This window comes from Columba livia, chromosome 31 (assembly GCF_036013475.1).
Source record: "Columba livia isolate bColLiv1 breed racing homer chromosome 31, bColLiv1.pat.W.v2, whole genome shotgun sequence".
Taxonomy (NCBI): domain Eukaryota; kingdom Metazoa; phylum Chordata; class Aves; order Columbiformes; family Columbidae; genus Columba; species Columba livia.
Genome location: NC_088632.1, coordinates 165,215 through 183,755, shown reverse-complemented (window position 1 = coordinate 183,755; position 18,541 = coordinate 165,215). Strand labels below are relative to the sequence as shown.

At 61.5% G+C, this 18,541-nt stretch overlaps 2 protein-coding genes across 6 annotated transcripts in view; both read right to left on the bottom strand.

Moving 5' to 3' along the window:
- NFKBID (NFKB inhibitor delta) overlaps window positions 1-5,223 on the bottom strand; it is a 28,482-nt gene extending 23,259 nt beyond the window's left edge. For 3 of the 5 annotated variants that reach the window (XM_065043991.1, XM_065043990.1, XM_065043992.1), the window contains exons 1-4: window positions 3,448-3,718; window positions 3,236-3,269; window positions 1,798-1,937; window positions 527-726 (exon numbers count right to left, since the gene is read on the bottom strand). In XM_065043991.1, coding sequence (XP_064900063.1) covers window positions 527-726; window positions 1,798-1,937; window positions 3,236-3,269; window positions 3,448-3,615 — 542 coding nt within the window. In that variant the 5' untranslated portion in view covers window positions 3,616-3,718. Of the gene's footprint in view, window positions 1-526; window positions 727-1,797; window positions 1,938-3,235; window positions 3,270-3,447; window positions 3,719-4,879 lie in introns of those variants that run through there. The other 2 variants (XM_065043993.1, XM_065043989.1) reach the window with 2 other exon arrangements.
- Window positions 5,224-6,361: 1,138 nt separating this feature from the next.
- Window positions 6,362-11,119, bottom strand: LOC135576834 (apolipoprotein C-II-like). The gene is made up of 4 exons (XM_065044007.1): window positions 11,045-11,119; window positions 10,071-10,136; window positions 8,202-8,337; window positions 6,362-6,544 (listed from the first exon to the last, which is right to left on the bottom strand). Exons 1-4 carry the CDS (start codon window positions 11,094-11,096, stop codon window positions 6,454-6,456), a joined length of 345 nt encoding a protein of 114 aa, XP_064900079.1. The 5' UTR covers window positions 11,097-11,119; the 3' UTR covers window positions 6,362-6,453.
- Window positions 11,120-18,541: the final 7,422 nt, after the last annotated feature.

Here is an 18,541-nt window from a genome sequence, read left to right as displayed (position 1 = left end):
CCATTGGCCCCATTGACCCCCGTGACCCACACAGTGACCCCCATTGACCTCCCATGGACGCCATTGACCCCCATGACCCAATAGACCCCCCATTGTCTCCATTGACCCCCCCATGGATCCCATTGACCTCCATTGGCCCCATTGACCCCCATGACCCAATAGACCCTCCATGGTCTCTATTGACCCTCCCATGGATCCCATTGACCCCTATTGACCTCCATTGGCCCCATTGACCCCCATGACCCACACAGTGCCCCCCATTGACCTCCCATGGACGCCATTGACCCCCATGACCCAACAGACCCCCCATTGTCTCCATTGACCCCCCCATGGATCCCATTGACCTCCATTGGCCCCATTGACCCCCATGACCCAATAGACCCCCCATTGTCTCCATGGACACCCCCATGGATCTCATTGACCCCTATTGACCTCCATTGGCCCCATTGACCCCCATGACCCACACAGTGCCCCCCATTGACCTCCCATGGACCCCGTGACCCCCATGTCGCCCCCCCAAACTCACGTGTCCCCCTCCTCGTCCTGCCGCAGCAGCTCCCGGGGGTCCATGGCGCGGATGGCGGCCCGAGCAGCCGCCAGCTCCCCGGGGTCGGGCTCGGGGTCAAGTTCAAGGTCAAGGGACAGACCCGCCACAGCGCCCCCCTCGTCTCCTTCGGGCGCCGCCATTGGCTGCGACCAGGTGGGCTCGGGGGGGGCAAAAGGGGCCTGTGGGGGTGCTGGGGTCAGGGGTCAAGGGTGTCATTGGCCCCCCATTGACCCCCATTGGTCCCCCATTGACCCCATAGGTGCCTGTTAAACCCCATTGGCCCCCAGTTGCACCATATTGACCCCCGTTGGTCCCCCATTGACCCCCATTGGTTCCTCATTGATCCCTGTTGAACCCCATTGAACCCCATTGACCCCCATTGATCGCCGTTGACCCCATTGACCCCCGTTGAGCCCCATTGAGCCCATTGACCCCCATTGACCCCTGTTGAGCCCCATTGACCCCCGTTGAGCCCCATTGAACCCCGTTGACCCCATAGGTGCCTGTTAAACCCCATTGGCCCCCAGTTGCACCCCATTGACTCCCATTGGTCCCCCATTGACCCCTGTTGAACCTCATTCAACCCCATTGACCCCATTGAACCCCATTGATCCCCGTTGACCCCCATTGATCCCCGTTGACCCCCATTGGTCCCCCATTGACCCCATAGGTGCCTGTTAAACCCCATTGGCCCCCAGTGGCACCCCATTGACCCCCATTGGTCCCCCATTGACCCCTGTTGAACCTCATTCAACCCCATTGACCCCATTGACCCCCATTGATCCCCATTGACCCCCATTGAACCCCATTGATCCCCGTTGACCCCATAGGTGCCTGTTAAACCCCATTGGCCCCCAGTTGCACCCCATTGGTCCCCCATTGACCCCTGTTGAACCCCATTGATCCCCACTGACCCCATTGAATCCCATTGATCCCCGTTGACCCCATTGACCCCCTGTTGCCCCCCATCAACCGCCATTGACCCCATTGACCCCCTGTTGCCCCCCATTGACCCCCATTGCTCCCGCTGCCCCCCATTGCCCCCATTGACCCCATTGCCCCCTATTGACTCCCCCTTGCACCCATTGAACCCCATTGACCCCCTGTTGCCCCCATTGACCCCCATTGACCCCCATTGCTCCCACTGCCCCCCATTGCCCCCATTGACCCCCATTGACCCCCATTGACCCTCTGTTGCCCCCATTGACCCCCATTGACCCTCTGTTGCCACCCCCCATGTCCCAACTCACCTGGCAGCCCCCCAAACTGGGGGGTCCCCCCCCATAGGCCCCCCCAGGGCCAAGATGGGGCACAGGGGGCGCCCCACAAGAGGTGGGGGGCAGAGGGGGGGGGCCGGGCCATGGGGCAGAAGATGATGGGCCTGCGGCACCTGGGGGGACATTGGGGACATGGGGACAATGGGGGACAATGGGGGACAATGGGAACATGGGGACAATGGGGATATGGGGACAATGGGGGACAATGGGGGACAATGGGGGACATGGGGGACTATGGGGGACTATGGGGGGACAAGGGGGACAATGGGGGACAATGGGGGACAATGGGGGACAATGGGGGGACAATGGGGATATGCTGACAGGGTGACAATGGGGGACAATGGGGGACAGGGGCATATGGGGACAATGGGGGACAATGGGGGACAATGGGGACAATGGGGACAATGGGGACAATAGGGGATATGGGGACAATGGGGGACAATGGGGGACAATGGGGGACAATGGGGATAATGGGGACATGGGGACAATGGGGGACAATGGGGGACAATGGGGATATGGGGACAATGGGGACAATGGGGGACAATGGGGATATGGGGACAATGGGGGACAATGGGGGACAATGGGGGACAATGGGGGACAATGGGGGACAATGGGGACATGCTGACAGGGGGACAATGGGGGACAATGGGGACAGGGGCATATGGGGACAATGGGGGACAATGGGGACAATAGGGGACAATGGGGATATGGGGATAATGGGGACATGGGGACAATAGGGGACAATGGGGGACAATGGGGATATGGGGATATGGGGATATGGGGACAATGGGGGACAATGGGGGACAATGGGAACATGGGGACATGGGGACAATGGGGACAATGGGGACAATGGGGGACAATGGGGGACAATGGGGATATGGGGATAATGGGGACAATAGGGGACAATGGGAACATTTGGACATGGGGACAATGGGGATAATGGGGATAATGGGGACATGGGGACATAGGGACAATGGGGGACAATGGGGGACAATGGGGACAATGGGGGACAATGGGGGACAATGGGGGACATGGGGACAATGGGGGACAATGGGGGACAATGGGGACAATGGGGACAATATGGGGACAATATGGGGATATGGGGATATGGGGATATGGGGACATGGGGACAATGGGGGACAATGGGGACAATGGGGGACAATGGGGGACATGGGGACAATGGGGGACAATGGGGGACAATGGGGGACAATGGGGACATGGGGACATGGGGACAATGGGGGACAATGGGGGACAATGGGGGACAATGGGGGACAATGGGGGACAATGGGGACAATATGGGGACAATATGGGGATATGGGGATATGGGGATATGGGGACATGGGGACAATGGGGGACAATGGGGGACAATGGGGATATGGGGACAATGGGGACGGGGTCAAAGGTCACTCACCAGCCAGGGGGGGCGGGGCGGCCGCAGCCAGACCCTGGGGGGAGGGGTTGAGATCAGCGGGGTGGGGGGAGGGGGACACACATAATAGGGGAGGAAGCGGGGGAATGGACCCAGGCGTCCGGGTGAAGGGGGTGGAATGGGGAATCCCCCGGACGCCTGGGTCCCCCGGGGAAGGTGGGGGGGGGGTGGGGGGGAGGGGGAGGGGCACTCACCGGGGGTCTCCCCCCCCCACTCCGTTGCTGCCTCAGCACTTTCAGCATCTGCTTCACCGTCTGGGGGGGGGACGAGGGGGGGCGGCCGCCTGGGGGGTGGGGAGGGTCACCCGGATGCCTGGGTCCCCTCTGAACGCCTGGGTCCCCCTCCCGAACTCCTGGGTCCATCCTGAACTCCTGGGTCCCTCCCCGAACTCCTCGGTCCCCCCCCCGAACTCCTGGGTGCACTCCCGGACGCCTGGGTCCCTTCCGAACGCCTGGGTCCCCTCCGAACGCCTGGGTCCCCCCCCGAACTCCTGGGTCCGCTCCCGGACGCCTGGGTCCCTTCCGAACGCCTGGGTCCATCCTGAACTCCTGGGTCCCCCCCCGAACTCCTGGGTCCACTCCCGGACGCCTGGGTCCCCTCCGAACGCCTGGGTCCCCTCCGAACGCCTGGGTCCCCCTCCCGAACTCCTGGGTCCTTCCCGAACTCCTGGGTCCCCCCCGAACTCCTGGGTCCCCTCCAGGACTCCTGGGTCCCTCCCGATCTCCTGGGTTCCCTCCCGATCTCCTGGGTCCCTCCCCGAACTTCTGGGTCCCCTCCCGAACTCCTGGGTCCCTCCCGAACTCCTGGGTCCCCCCCAAATATCCTGGGTGCCCCCCCGAACTCCTGGGTCCCGCCCCCGGACTCCTGGGTTCCCCGGCGTGGGCGGGCGGAGCAGCGGAGCAGAGCGTGGAATCCCCCGCTGCTACGTCACGGGGATTCCCACTACGTCATCGCCCGTCCCGGCTCAGGCCTCGCCCACTCCATCCCCTCCCCCGGGGACCCCCCCACGAGTCGGGGAACCCAGGCGTCCGGGAGGGACCCAGGCGTCCGGGAGGGACCCCGGAGTTCCTGGAGGGACCCAGGCGTCCGGGAGGGACCCAGGAGTCCGGGAGGGACCCAGGAGTTCGGGGGGGACCCAGGAGTTCCGGGAGGGACCCAGGAGTTCGGGAGGGACCCAGGCGTCCGGGGAGGGACCCAGGAGTCCAGGAGGGACCCAGGAGTTCGGGGAGGGACCCAGGAGTTCGGGGAGAGACTCAGGAGTCCAGGAGGGACCCAGGAGTTCGGGGAGGGACCCAGGAGTTCAGGACGGACCCAGGCGTTCGGGGAGGGGACCCAGGCGTTCGGGGGGGACCCAGAAGCTCAGGAGGGGACCCAGGAGTTCGGGACCACCCCCCCAACCCCTTAAAGAGCCCTCACCCCCCTCCGGCTTCCTCTTAAAGGCGCCGCGCATCCCTCTTAAAGGGCCAGCAACCCCCCCAAAAGGCTTCTTAAAGGGCCAGCGTCCACCCTCCCGGGTCTCTTAAAGGGCCAGTGTCCCCTCTATCAGGTCTCTTAAAGGGCCAGCGTCCCTCAGACCCCCCTTAAAGGGCCAGTGTCCCCTCTTTTCCCCTTAAAGGGCCCGCGTACCTCTGTGGGGGCGCATCCCGCTATGGGGCCGCTCGGCAATGGGGCGGGGGAGGGAGCGGGGACCGTTATATGGGGGGAGGCGGAGCTTGGGGGGGGCGGGGCTTAGGGCCACCTATAGGCCGCCTATAGGGCTTCCCCCGGACGCCTGGGTCCCCTGTGAGAGGGGGGTGCGGGGGTGGAGCGGTGACACCCGGACGCCTGGGTCCCCTCGCGCTGCGGGGGTGGGGGGGGGAAGGTGTGTCACAGGCTCTCGGACGCCTGGGTTCCCCCGCAGGATGCCTGGGTCCCTCCCGGACGCCTGGGTCCCCTCCCGAACTCCTGGGTCCCCTCCCGAACTCCTGGGGACTCCGCCCCGGACGCCTGGGTCCCCTCCCGGAACTCCTGGGTCCCCTCCCGAACTCCTGGGTCCCCTCCCGAACTCCTGGGTCCCTCCCGAACTCCTGGGTCCCCTCCCGAACTCCTGGTCCCCTCCCGAACGCCTGGGACCCTCCCGAACTCCTGGGTCCCTCCCTGAACTCCTGGGTCCCTCACAAACTCCTGGGTCCCCTCCCGAACTCCTGGGTCCCTCCCGAACTCCTGGGTCCCCTCCCGGAACTCCTGGGTCCCTCCCTGAACTCCTGGGTCCCTCACAAACTCCTGGGTCCCCCCGAACTCCGGGGTCCCCCTCGGACGCCTGGGTCCCTCCCGAACACCTGGGTTCGCCCCCGCATGACGTCATCGGAGCCGTTTGCAGAAGTGCAGCTCCCCCGCCCCCTCCCCAAAGAAAGAGGGCGCTGGCCCTTTAAGGGCTTCCCCTCCACCCCCCCACCCCCCCCCCCCGCCCCCATAAGAGTGGGGGGAGATCCCCGCTAGGGGGCGCCACGACTGAGAGGGGACCCAGGAGTTCGGGAGGGGACCCAGGAGTTCGGGGATGGACCCAGGAGTTCGGGAGGGGACCCAGGAGTTCGGGGATGGACCCAGGAGTTCGGGAGGGACCCAGGAGTTCGGGAGGGACCCAGGAGTTCGGGAGGGGACCCAGGAGTTCGGGGAGGGACCCAGGAGTTCAGGGAGGGACCCAGGAGTTCGGGGATGGACCCAGGAGTTCGAGAGGGACCCAGAATACTGGTCCATACTGGTTTATACTGGTCTGTACTGGTCCATACTGGTCTATGCTCATCCATACTGGTCTATAGTGATTTATACTGGTCTATATGGGTCTATACTGGTCCATACTGGTCTATGCTCATCCATACTGGTCTATATGGGTCTATACTGGTCTATACTGGTCCATGCTCATCCATACTGGTCTATATGGGTCTACACTGGTCTATACTGGTCCATACTGGTCCATACTGGTCTATGCTCATCCATACTGGTCTATATGGGTCTATATGGGTCTATACTGGTCCATACTGGTCCCCACCCCCCCCCCAAGCACAGCACCCACCATTTGGAGGCCACCAGCACCTTTACTGGGGGATGTGACACCAATGGGGGGGTGACACCAATGGGGGGGTGACAAGGGGGGTGACAAGGGGGGTGACAAGGGGGGTGACAAGGGGGGTGACAAGGGGGACCCCCCCCCATTTTGGGGGTCACTGGTCCCCCTGCCACCAATGGTAGAGCTGGTCGCTCAGGATGCCCGTGTAGGTCAGGACGGCCGAGGTGCCGCGGTCGTAGGCGTCACTGGGGACAATGGGGACATTGGGGACAATAGGGTCGATGGGGACAATGGGGACATTGGGGGCGATGGGGACAATGGGGGCGATGGGGGCAATGGGGACATTGGGGGCAATGGGGGCAATGGGGACATTGGGGGCGATGGGGACAATGGGGGCGATGGGGACAATGGGGACATTGGGGGCAATGGGGACATTGGGGGTGATGGGGACAATGGGGGCGATGGGGACAATGGGGGCAATGGGGGTGATGGGGACAATGGGGACATTGGGGGCGATGGGGACAATGGGGGCGATGGGGACATTGGGGGCAATGGGGACATTGGGGGTGATGGGGACATTGGGGGCGATGGGGACAATGGGGACATTGGGGGTGATGGGGGCAATGGGGACAATGGGGACATTGGGGACAATAGGGTCAATGGGGACAATGGGGACATTGGGGGCGATGGGGACAATGGGGGTGATGGGGGTGATGGGGACAATGGGGGACATTGGGGGCGATGGGGACAATGGGGACATTGGGGACAATGGGGACATTGGGGACAATGGGGACATTGGGGACAATGGGGACATTGGGGGTGATGGGGGCAATGGGGACATTGGGGACAATGGGGACAATGGGGACATTGGGGACAATGGGGGTGATGGGGACAGAGGTGGCACCACCATGTCCCCCCATTGTCCCCATGTCACCCCATATCCCGCCATTGTCCCCAATGTCCCCCCATTGGCCCCAATGTCCCCATATCCCACCCATATCCTCATATCCCCCCATATCCCCATTGTCCCCATATCCCCATGTCCCCTTTGTCCCCATTGTCCCCATATCCCCCCATTGTCCCCCCATATTCCCCCATTGTCCCCATCACCCCCAGTGTCCCCATATCCCCCCATTGTCCCCATGTCCCCATTGTCCCCCATTGTCCCAATGTCCCCATATCCCCCCATTGTCCCCCATATCCCCATTGTCCCCATTGTTCCCCATTGTCCCCCTGTCCCCATATACCCCCATAACCCCCCCATCCCCCCATATCCCCATTGTCCCCATTGTCCCCATATCCCCCCATTGTCCCCATTGTCCCCATTGTCCCATATCCCCATTGTCCCCATTGTCCCCATTGTCCCCATATCCCCCCATTGTCCCCATTGTCTCCATTGTCCCCATTGTCCCCATTGTCCCCATATCCCCCATTGTCCCCATATCCCCCCATTGTCCCCATCACCCCCAGTGTCCCCATATCCCCCCATTGTCCCCATGTCCCCCCATTGTCCCCATTGTCCCCCTGGCCCCATTATCCCCCCATTGTCCCCATTGTCCCCATATCCCCCATTGTCCCCATTGTCCCCATTGTCCCCATTGTCCCCATTGTCCCCATATCCCCCATTGTCCCCATTGCCCCCATGTCCCCCAATGTCCCCATATGCCCCCATTGTCCCCATATCCCCATATCCCCCCATTGTCCCCATTGTCCCCATTGTCCCCATATCCCCCATTGTCCCCATGTCCCCCATTGTCCCCATATCCCCCCATTGTCCCCATGTCCCCCATTGTCCCATTGCCCCCATTGTCCCATTGTCCCCATGTCCCCCCATTGTCCCCATTGTCCCCATATCCCCCATTGTCCCCATTGTCCCCATTGTCCCCATGTCCCCATTCTCACCGCAGCCTCTGGGGGGCGCTGGACACCCCGATCTTGCCCCACAGCTCCCGGGTCGCCCCCCCCACGTCCCCCAGGAGCCCCCACAGGGGGGAGGGGCTGTCGGGGGGGGGAGGGGCCGAGGGGGCGGCGCCAGCAGCTGCGGGGGGAGGGGCCAAGGTCACGTGGGGGGGAGGGGCGGGGAGGGCCATATGGGGGTCCCATAGGGCTAATATTGGGGTTCCCATTGGGGTCAATATGGGGGTCTGGGGGTCAATTTGGGGTCCCAAGGGGTCAATATGGGGGTCTATGGGTCAATTTGGGGTCCCATAGGGGTCAATGTGGGGGTCTATGGGGTCAATATGGGGTCCCATAGGGTCAATTTGGGGTCCCATAGGGTCAATATGGGGGTCCCATAGGGGTCAATATGGGGGTCTAGGGGTCAATTTGGGGTCCCATAGGGGTCAATATGGGGGTCTAGGGGTCAATATGGGGGTCCCATAGGGGTCAATATGGGGGTCTATGGGGGTCAATTTGGGGGTCTGGGTGTCAATATGGGGGTCTATGGGGTCAATATGGGGGTCCCATAGGGTCAATTTGGGGGTCTATGGGGGTCAATATGGGGGTCTATGGGGGTCAATTTGGGGTCCCATAGGGGTCAATATGGGGGTCTGGGGGTCAATATGGGGGTCTATGGGGGTCAATTTGGGTCCCATAGGGGTCAATGTGGGGGTCTGGGGGTCAATATGGGGGTCCCATAGGGTCAATTTGGGGGTCCCATAGGGTCAATATGGGGGTCTAGGGGTCAATATGGGGGTCCCATAGGGGTCAATATGGGGGTCCCATAGGGGTCAATATGGGGGTCTAGGGGTCAATTTGGGGTCCCATAGGGGTCAATTTGGGGCCCCATAGGGGTCAATATGGGGGTCTAGGGGGTCAATTTGGGGCCCCATAGGGGTCAATATGGGGGTCTAGGGGTCAATTTGGGGTCCCATAGGGGTCAATATGGGGGTCTAGGGGTCAATTTGGGGTCCCATAGGGGTCATTATGGGGGTCTAGGGGTCAATATGGGGGTCTGGGGGTCAATTTGGGGTCCCAAGGGGTCAATATGGGGCTCTATGGGAGTCAATATGGGGATCTAGGGGTCAATATGGGGGTCTATGGGGGTCAATATGGGGTCCCAAGGGGTCAATATGAGGTCCCATAGGGTCAATATGGGGGTCTAAGGGGTCAATTTGGGGTCCCATAGGGGTCAATATGTGGGTCTAGGGGTCAATTTGGGGTCCCATAGGGGTCAATATGGGGGTCTATGGGGTCAATATGGGGGTCTAGGGGGCAATTTGGGGTCCCATAGGGGTCCATATGGGGGTCTAGGGGTCAATTTGGGGTCCCATAGGGGTCAATATGGGGGTCTAGGGGTCAATATAGGGGTCTAGGGGGTCAATATGGGGGGTCCCATAGGGGTCCATATGGGGGGTCTTAGGGGTCAATATGGGGGTCCTATAGGGGTCAATATGGGGGTCTAGGGGTCAATTTGGGGTCCCATAGGGATCAATATGGGGGTCTATGGGGGTCAATTTGGGGTCCCATAGGGTCAATATGGGGGTCTAGGGGTCAATATGGGGGTCCCATAGGGGTCAATATGGGGGTCTAGGGGTCAATTTGGGGTCCCATAAGGTCCATATGGGGGTCTATGGGGGTCAATTTGGGGTTCCATAGGGGTCATTATGGGGGTCTAGGGGTCAACATGGGGGTCCCATAGGGGTCAATTTGGGGTCCCATAGGGGTCAATATGGGGGTCTAGGGGTCAATTTGGGGGTCCCATAGGGGTCAATATGGGGGTCCCATAGGGGTCAATATGGGGGTCTATGGGGGTCAATTTGGGGGTCTCACCGTCCCATATCAGCAACAGGCAGCAGCACCCCAAACATTTTGGGGGAACCCCCGGCCATGTTTGTCCTATGGGGGGACCCCAAAATCAATGGGGGGGGTCCCCAAATCCCCTCCCCCTTTTCCGCCATTTTTGGGGTTCAACCCCCCCCATAAACCCCCAATTCCCCTCCCCCACATTTTGGGGTTCAAGCCCCTCCCCCACCCCCTTTTCCCGCCATTTTTGGGGTTCAACCCCCCCCCATAATCCCCCAATTCCCCTCCCCCACATTTTGGGGTTCAAGCCCCTCCCCCACCCCCTTTTCCGCCATTTTTGGGGTTCAACCCCCCCCCATAAACCCCCAATTCCCCTCCCCCACATTTTGGGGTTCAAGCCCCTCCCCCACCCCCTTTTCCCGCCATTTTTGGGGTTCAAACCCCCCCCCCATAAACCCCCAATTCCCCTCCCCACATTTAGGGGTTCAAGCCCCTCCCCCACCCCCTTTTCCCGCCATTTTTGGGGTTCAACCCCCCCCATAAACCCCCAATTCCCCTCCCCCACATTTAGGGGTTCAAGCCCCTCCCCCACCCCCTTTTCCTGCCATTTTTGGGGTTCAACCCCCCGCCCATAACCCCCAATTCCCCTCCCCCACATTTTGGGTTCAAGCCCCTCCCCACCCCCTTTTCCCGCCATTTTGGGGTTCAACCCCCCCCATAAACCCCCAATTCCCCTCCCCCAAATTTTGGGGGTTCAAGCCCCTCCCCCTCCCCCTTTTCCCGCATTTTTGGGGTTCAACCCCCCCCCATAAACCCCCAATTCCCCTCCCCCACATTTTGGGGGTCCAAGCCCCTCCCCCACCCCCTTTTCCCGCCATTTTTGGGGTTCAACCCCCCCCCATAAACCCCCAATTCCCCTCCCCCACATTTAGGGGTTCAAGCCCCCTCCCCCACCCTCATTTCCCGCCATTTTTTGGGGTGCCCCCCCCCCCCATTCCCACCTGTTCCGTTGCTCTGGCTCTTCCCCTCCCCCCCCCGCCGCGTTCCCGCCATTTATGGGGGTGGTGGGGGAGGGGGGAGGGGCCGGGGGGGGCAAAGTTCGGGGCCACGGGGCGGGGGGGGGGGAGGGGCCGGTATGGGGGGGGGAGGGGGGGGAGGGGCCGGATTGGGGGGCGGGATATGGGGGAGGGGTAGGAATTTGGGGTGGGGGAGGGGCGGGAATTGGGAGTGTAAATGGGGGGGAGGGGCGGGACTTGGGGGTCACAATGTGGGGGGGGATGGGGTTAATTTGGGGTGGGGGAGGGGCGGTAATTAGGGGTGTAAATGGGGGGGAGGGGCGGGACTTGGGGGTCACAATGTGGGGGGATGGGGGTTAATTTGGGGTGGGGGAGGGGCATAATTGGGGGGGGATATGGGGGGGAGGGGTAGGAAATTGGGGTGGGGGGAGGGCGGGAATTGGGGGTATTGGGGTGGGGGAGGGGCGGGATTTGGGGGTCACAATGTGGGGGGATGGGGGTTAATTTGGGGTGGGGGAGGGGCGGGAATTGGGGGTGTAATTGGGGGGGAGGGGCGGGACTTGGGGGTCACAATGGGGGGGGATGGGGGTTAATTTGGGGGGGGGGAGGGGCGGGATTTGGGGGTCACAATGTGGGGGGATGGGGGGAATTTGGGGTGGGGAGGGGCGGGATTGGGGGTGTAAATGGGGGGGAGGGGTAGGAAATTGGGGTGGGGGGAGGGGCGGAATTGGGGGTGTAATTGGGGGGGAGGGGCGGGACTTGGGGGTCACAATGGGGGGGATGGGGGGAATTTGGGGTGGGGGAGGGGCGGGAATTGGGGGTCACAATGGGGGGGATGGGGGGAATTTGGGGTGGGGGAGGGGCGGGATTGGGGGTGTAATTGGGGGGGGAGGGGCGGGATTTGGGGGTCACAATGTGGGGGGATGGGGGGAATTTGGGTGGGGGAGGGGCGGAATTGGGGGTGTAATTGGGGGGGGAGGGGCAGGACTTGGGGGTCACAATGGGGGGGATGGGGGGAATTTGGGGTGGGGGAGGGGCGGGATTGGGGGTGTAATTGGGGGGGGAGGGGCGGGATTTGGGGGTCACAATGTGGGGGGATGGGGGGAATTTGGGGTGGGGGAGGGGCGGGAAATTGGGGGTGTAATGGGGGGGGAGGGGCAGGACTTGGGGGGTCACAATGGGGGGGATGGGGGTTAATTTGGGGTGGGGAGGGGCGGGAATTGGGGGTATATGGGGTGGGGGAGGGGCGGGATTTGGGGGTCACAATGGGGGGGATGGGGGTAATTTGGGGTGGGGGAGGGGCGGGATTTGGGGGTCACAATGGGGGGGATGGGGGTTAATTTGGGGTGGGGGAGGGGCGGGACTTGGGGGTCACAATGTGGGGGGATGGGGGAATTTGGGGTGGGGGAGGGGCGGAATTGGGGGGATATGGGGGGGAGGGGTAGAAATTTGGGGGTGGGGGAGGGGCGGGAATTGGGGGGTCACAATGGGGGGGGATGGGGGGTAATTTGGGGTGGGGAGGGGCGGGAATTGGGGGTGTAATTGGGGGGGAGGGGCGGGACTTGGGGGTCACAATGGGGGGGGATGGGGGTTTAATTTGGGGTGGGGGAGGGGCGGGACTTGGGGGTCACAATGTGGGGGGATGGGGGTTAATTTGGGGTGGGGGAGGGGCGGGATTGGGGGTGTAAATGGGGGGGAGGGGTAGGAAATTGGGGTGGGGGGAGGGGGCGGGAATTGGGGGTGTAATTGGGGGGGAGGGGCGGGACTTGGGGGTCACAATGGGGGGGATGGGGGGAATTTGGGGTGGGGGAGGGGCGGAATTGGGGGGTGAAATTGGGGGTGAAAAGTGGGGGGAGGGGTCCCCATATCTTGGGGTCCCCCCATATATAGGGTCTCCAGCCCCATATATTGGGGTCCAGCCCCACATATTGGGGTCCCCCCCATATTTAGGCCCCCCAGCCCCATATATAGGGTCCCCCAGCCCCATATATTGGGGTCCCCCCATATTTCAGGGCCCCCAGCCCCACATATTAAGGTCCAGCCCCATATATTGGGGTCCAGCCCCACATATTGGGGTCCCCCCATATTTAGAGTCCCCAGCCCCATATATTGGGGTCCAGCCCCATATCTTAGGTCCCCCCTATATTTAGGGTCCCCAGCCCCATATATTGGGGTCCCCCCCATATTCAGGACCCCAGCCCCATATATTGGGGTCCAGCCCCACATATTGGGGTCCCCCCTATATTTAGGGTCCCCAGCCCCATATCTTGGGGTCCAGCCCCATATCTTGGGTTCCCCCCCATATTTAGGGTCCCCAGCCCCATATATTGGGGTCCAGCCCCATATATTGGGATCCCCCCTATATTTAGGGTCCCCAGCCCCATATATTGGGGTCCCCCCCATATTCAGGCCCCACAGCCCCATATATTGGGGTCCAGCCCCACATATTGGGGTCCCCCCCCCACATATTGGGGTCCCCAGCCCCATGTATTGGGGTCCCCCCCCATATTCAGGCCCCCCAGCCCCACATATTGGGGTCCAGCCCCACATATTGGGGTCCCCCCGTATTTAGGGTCCCCAGCCCCATATATTGGGGTCCCCCCCATACTTTGCTATGTCACCCCATATATTGGGGTCCCCAGCCCCATATATTGGGGTCCTCCCATATTCTGGGCCCCCAGCCCCATATATTGGGGTCCCCCCACATTTAGGGTCCCCAGCCCCATATCTTGGGTCCCCCCCATATTTAGGGTCCCCAGCCCCATATATTGGGGTCCCCCCCATATTCAGGGCCCCCAGTCCCATATATTGGGGTCCCCCCTATATTTAGGGTCCCCAGCCCCACATATTGGGGTCCCCCCCATATTTTGCTATGTCAACCCCATATATTGGGGTCCCCCCCATATTCAGGCCCCCCAGCCCCACATATTGGGGTCCAGCCCCAAATATTGGGGTCCCCCCCATATTTTGGGTCCCCAGCCCCATATATTGGGGTCCAGCCCCATATTTAGGGTCCCCAGCCCCCACATATTGGGGTCCAGCCCCACATATTGGGGTCCCCCCCCACATATTGGGGTCCCCAGCCCCATATCTTGGGGTCCCCCCCCATATTTTGGGTCCCCAGCCCCATATATTGGGTTCCCCCCATATTTTGCTATGTCACCCCATATATTGGGGTCCCCAGCCCCACACATTGGGGTCCCCCCCACATATTGGGGTCCCCAGCCCCACATATCGGGGTCCCCCCCCACCCAGCCCCACAACACACCCCACATCTCTCATGCTCCTTTATTGGGGTTCAAGGGCCCAAACCCCCCCCATTGCCCCACACATTTTGGGGTCCCCATCCCCCCCCCCCATTTCAAGCCTCCTATGGGGCAATCTATGGGGCTGCCCCCCAAGTGCCCCCCATGGCCGCCCCCCATTTGCGTCTCAGCTCGTCCCCATCGCGCAGGAGCCGCCGGCGCAGGCCGCCTGCCCAGCGCCCCCCCCCTGCCCCATAGATTGCCCCATAGATCGCCCCACATCTGCTCCAGCGCCGCCCGAACCTCCGCCCCGTACGCCGCCCCCCTGCCCCATAGATCGCCCCATAGATCGCCCCACGGCGCCGTCACGGGTCGGCCCCACCGGGCCCCATGGAGAGCGGTGACCAGTTTGTGCCTGTGGGGGAGGGAAAGGGGGGGGGGGTGGTTAGGGGGCGGACCCATAAGTTGGTGGGGGGACCCATAAGTCGCTATGGGGGCGCCAAGGGGCTATGGGGTCTATGGGTCTCTATGGGTCTCTATGGGGTCAATGGGTCTCTATGGGTCCCCTATGGGTCCCTATGGTCTCTATGGGTCTCTATGGGTCTCTATGGTCTCTATGGGTCACTATGGGTCTCTATGGGGTCTATGGTCTCTATGGGTCTCTATGGTCTCTATGGGTCTCTATGGGTCTCTATGGTCTCTATGGGGTCTCTATGGGTCCCTATGGGTCTCTATGGGGTCTCTATGGTCCTCTATGGGTCTCTATGGGTCTCTATGGGTCTCTATGGGTCCCTATGGGGTCTATGGGGTCAATGGGGGGACCCCCAAGTCACTATGGGGACCCCCACTTCATGCCCCCCCATTTTTAGGGTCCCCCCCATTCTATGTCCCCCCATTCCAGTCCCCCCCATTATGGGGTCCCCCCCATTTTTGGGGTCCCCCCCATTCTATGTCCCCCCCATTTAATATCCCCCCCATTATTGGGGTCCCCCCCATTTAATGTCCCGCCCATTATTGGGGTCCCCCCCATTATTGGGGTCCCCCCCATTTCCGGTCCCCCCCCCCCATTTTTGGGGTCCCCCCCATTATTGGGGTCCCCCCCCATTATTGGGGTCCCCCCCATTTAATGTCCCCCCATTATTTGGGGTCCCCCCCCATTTTTGGGGTCCCCCCCGATTTAATGTCCCCCCCCATTATTGGGGTCCCCCCCATTATTGGGGTCCCCCCCATTTCCGGTCCCCCCCCCCCCCCATTTTGGGGTCCCCCCCCTCACCTCAGCCTCTGGAGCAGCTCCCCTCCCCCCAAGGGGGCGTGGCGTTCTTGGCCCCTCCCCCCAGGAACCCCCAAAAGCTGGGAGGGGGGGAGGGGCGCAGGGTGGTGGCGGGGGAGGGGCTGGGGGTGGGGGCGGGGCCGCCCCACAACCTGCGGAACAAAGGGGGTCAATGGGGACAATGGGACAATGGGGACAATGGGGACAATGGGGATATTGGGGATAATGGGGGTCAATTGGGACAATGGGGACAATGGGACAATGGGGACAATGGGGATAATGGGGACAATGGGACAATGGGGACAATGGGGATATTGGGGATAATGGGGACAATGGGGGCGATGGGGAGAATGGGGACAATGGGGATAATGGGGACAATGGGGACATTGGGGACAATGGGGACAACGGGGACAATGGGACAATGGGGACAATGGGGTGACAATGGGTGGAAAATAGGGGATAATGGGGGACAATGGGTGACAATGGGGTGACAATGGGGGTTAATGGGGGACAATGGGTTGACAATAGGGGATAATGGGGGACAATGGGGGACAATGGGGACAATAGGGGACAATGGGGTGACAATGGGTGACAATGGGTGACAATGGGGGTGACAATGGGGGGCAATGGGGTGACAATGGGGGCAATGGGGGGACAATGGGGGACAATGGGGGACAATTGGGGACAATGGGGGACAATGGGGATAATGGGGGTTAATGGGTGACAATAGGTGACAATGGGGGACAATGGGGGACAATGGGGGACAATGGGGTGACAATGGGGGCAATGGGGTGACAATGGGGTGACAATCGGGTGACAATGGGGGACAATGGGGTGACAATGGGGTGACAATGGGTGACAATGGGTGACAATGGGTGACAATGGGGGACAATGGGGGACAATGGGGGACAGTGGGCGACAATGGGTGACAAAGGGTTGACAATGGGTGACAATAGGGGATAATGGGGGACAATGGGGGTAATGGGTGACAATAGGGTGACAATGGGTGACAATGGGGTGACAATGGGGGACAATAGGGTGACAATGGGGGACAATGGGGGACAATGGGGGACAATGGGGGACAATGGGGTGACAATAGGGTGACAATTGGTGACAATGGGTGACAATAGGGTGACAATGGGTGACAAAGGGTTGACAATGGGTGACAATGGGGTGACAATGGGGGACAATGGGGGACAATGGGGTGACAATAGGGTGACAATTGGTGACAATTGGGGGACAATGGGGGACAATGGGTGACAATAGGGTGACAATGGGTGACAAAGGGTTGACAATGGGTGACAATGGGGTGACAATGGGTGACAATGGGGGACAATGGGGGACAATAGGGGATAATGGGAGACAATGGGTGACAATAGGGTGACAATGGGGTGACAATGGGGGACAATAGGGGACAATGGGGGGCAATAGGGTGACAATGGGGTGACAATGGGGTGACAATGGGTGACAATGGGGGGGTGGACACTGACCCGCCAGCAGCGCCGCTGCCACCACCAGCACCCACAGAGCCATGGGGACACCTGGGGGGACACACGGGGGTCCCCAAAGTGTCCCCCAACCCCCCCCACAGTGTCCCCATTGTCCCCATTGTCCCCATTGTCCCCATTGTCCCCATTGTCCCCATTGTCCCCAATGTCCCCACCCCCCCTGTCCCCACCCCGTGCCCCTTGTCCCCAACGTGTCCCAATGTCCCCCACCCCCGCGTCCCCACCCCCGTGTCCCTTGTCCCCAACCTGCCCCTTGGCCCCAATGGCCCCACCCCCCCATGGCCCCAATTGTCCCCATTGTGTCCCCAACGGCCCCAATTGTCCCCACCCCCCATGTCCCCAATGTCCCCATTGTGTCCCCATGTCCCCAATGTCCCCCAATTGTCCCCAATGTCCCCACCCCCATGGCCCCCAATTGTCCCCAATGTCCCCCCATGTCCCCCAATTGTCCCCAATGTCCCCACCCCCCATGTTCCCCAATTGTCCCCATTGTGTCCCCAATGTCCCCCGTGTCCCCAACCCCCATGTCCCCATAATGTCCCCAATGTCCCCCCATGTCCCCCAATTGTCCCCAATGTCCCCACCCCCATGTCCCCAATGTCCCCAATGTGTCCCAATGTCCCCCCAATGTCCCCCCAATTGTCCCCAATTGTCCCCAATGTCCCCACCCCCCATGTTCCCCAATTGTCCCCATTGTGTCCCCAATGTCCCCCGTGTCCCCAACCCCCATGTCCCATAATGTCCCCATTGTCTCCCAATGTCCCCCAATTGTCCCCAATGTCCCCAACCCCCATGTCCCCAATGTCCCCATTGTGTCCATTGTCCCCCCATGTCCCCCAATGTCCCCCAATTGTCCCCAATTGTCCCCCTATGTCCCCACCCCCCATGTCCCCAATTGTCCCCATTGTGTCCCCAATGGCCCCAATTGTCCCCAACCCCCATGGCCCCCAATTGTCCCCAATGTCCCCATTGTGTCCCCAATGTCCCCAACCCCCCATGTCCCCCCATGTCCCCCAATGTCCCCCAATTGTCCCCAATTGTCCCAATGTCCCCACCCCCATGTCCCCAATTGTCCCCATTGTGTCCAATGTCCCCAATTGTCCCCAACCCCCATGGCCCCCAATTGTCCCCAATGTCCCCCATTGTGTCCCAAATGTCCCCACCCCCCATGTCCCCAACTGTCCCCATTGTGTCCCAATGTCCCCCGTGTCCCCAACCCCCATGTCCCCATAATGTCCCCAATGTGTCCCTTGTCCCCCCCATGTCCCCAATTGTCCCCAATTGTCCCCAATGTCCCCACCCCCCATGTCCCCAATGTCCCCATTGTGTCCCAATGTCCCCAATGTCCCCCAATTGTCCCCAATTGTCCCCAATGTCCCCACCCCCCCATGGCCCCAATTGTCCCCAATGGCCCCAATTGTCCCCAACCCCCATGTCCCCAATTGTCCCCCATTGTGTC

Bases quoted from the DNA above. Each gene is read 5' to 3' on its own strand.
- LOC135576834 (XM_065044007.1), bottom strand. From the start codon at position 11,096: ATGGCGGGAACGCGGCGGGGGGGGGAGGGGAAGAGCCAGAGCAACGGA. The intron at 10,137-11,044 runs GTGGGAATGGGG...GTCCCCCCATAG, and splicing joins GAGCCAGAGCAACGGAACAG to GACAAACATGGCCGGGGGTT. The intron at 6,545-8,201 runs GTGAGAATGGGG...CATTGTCCCCAG, and splicing joins AGCGCCCCCCAGAGGCTGCG to TGACGCCTACGACCGCGGCA.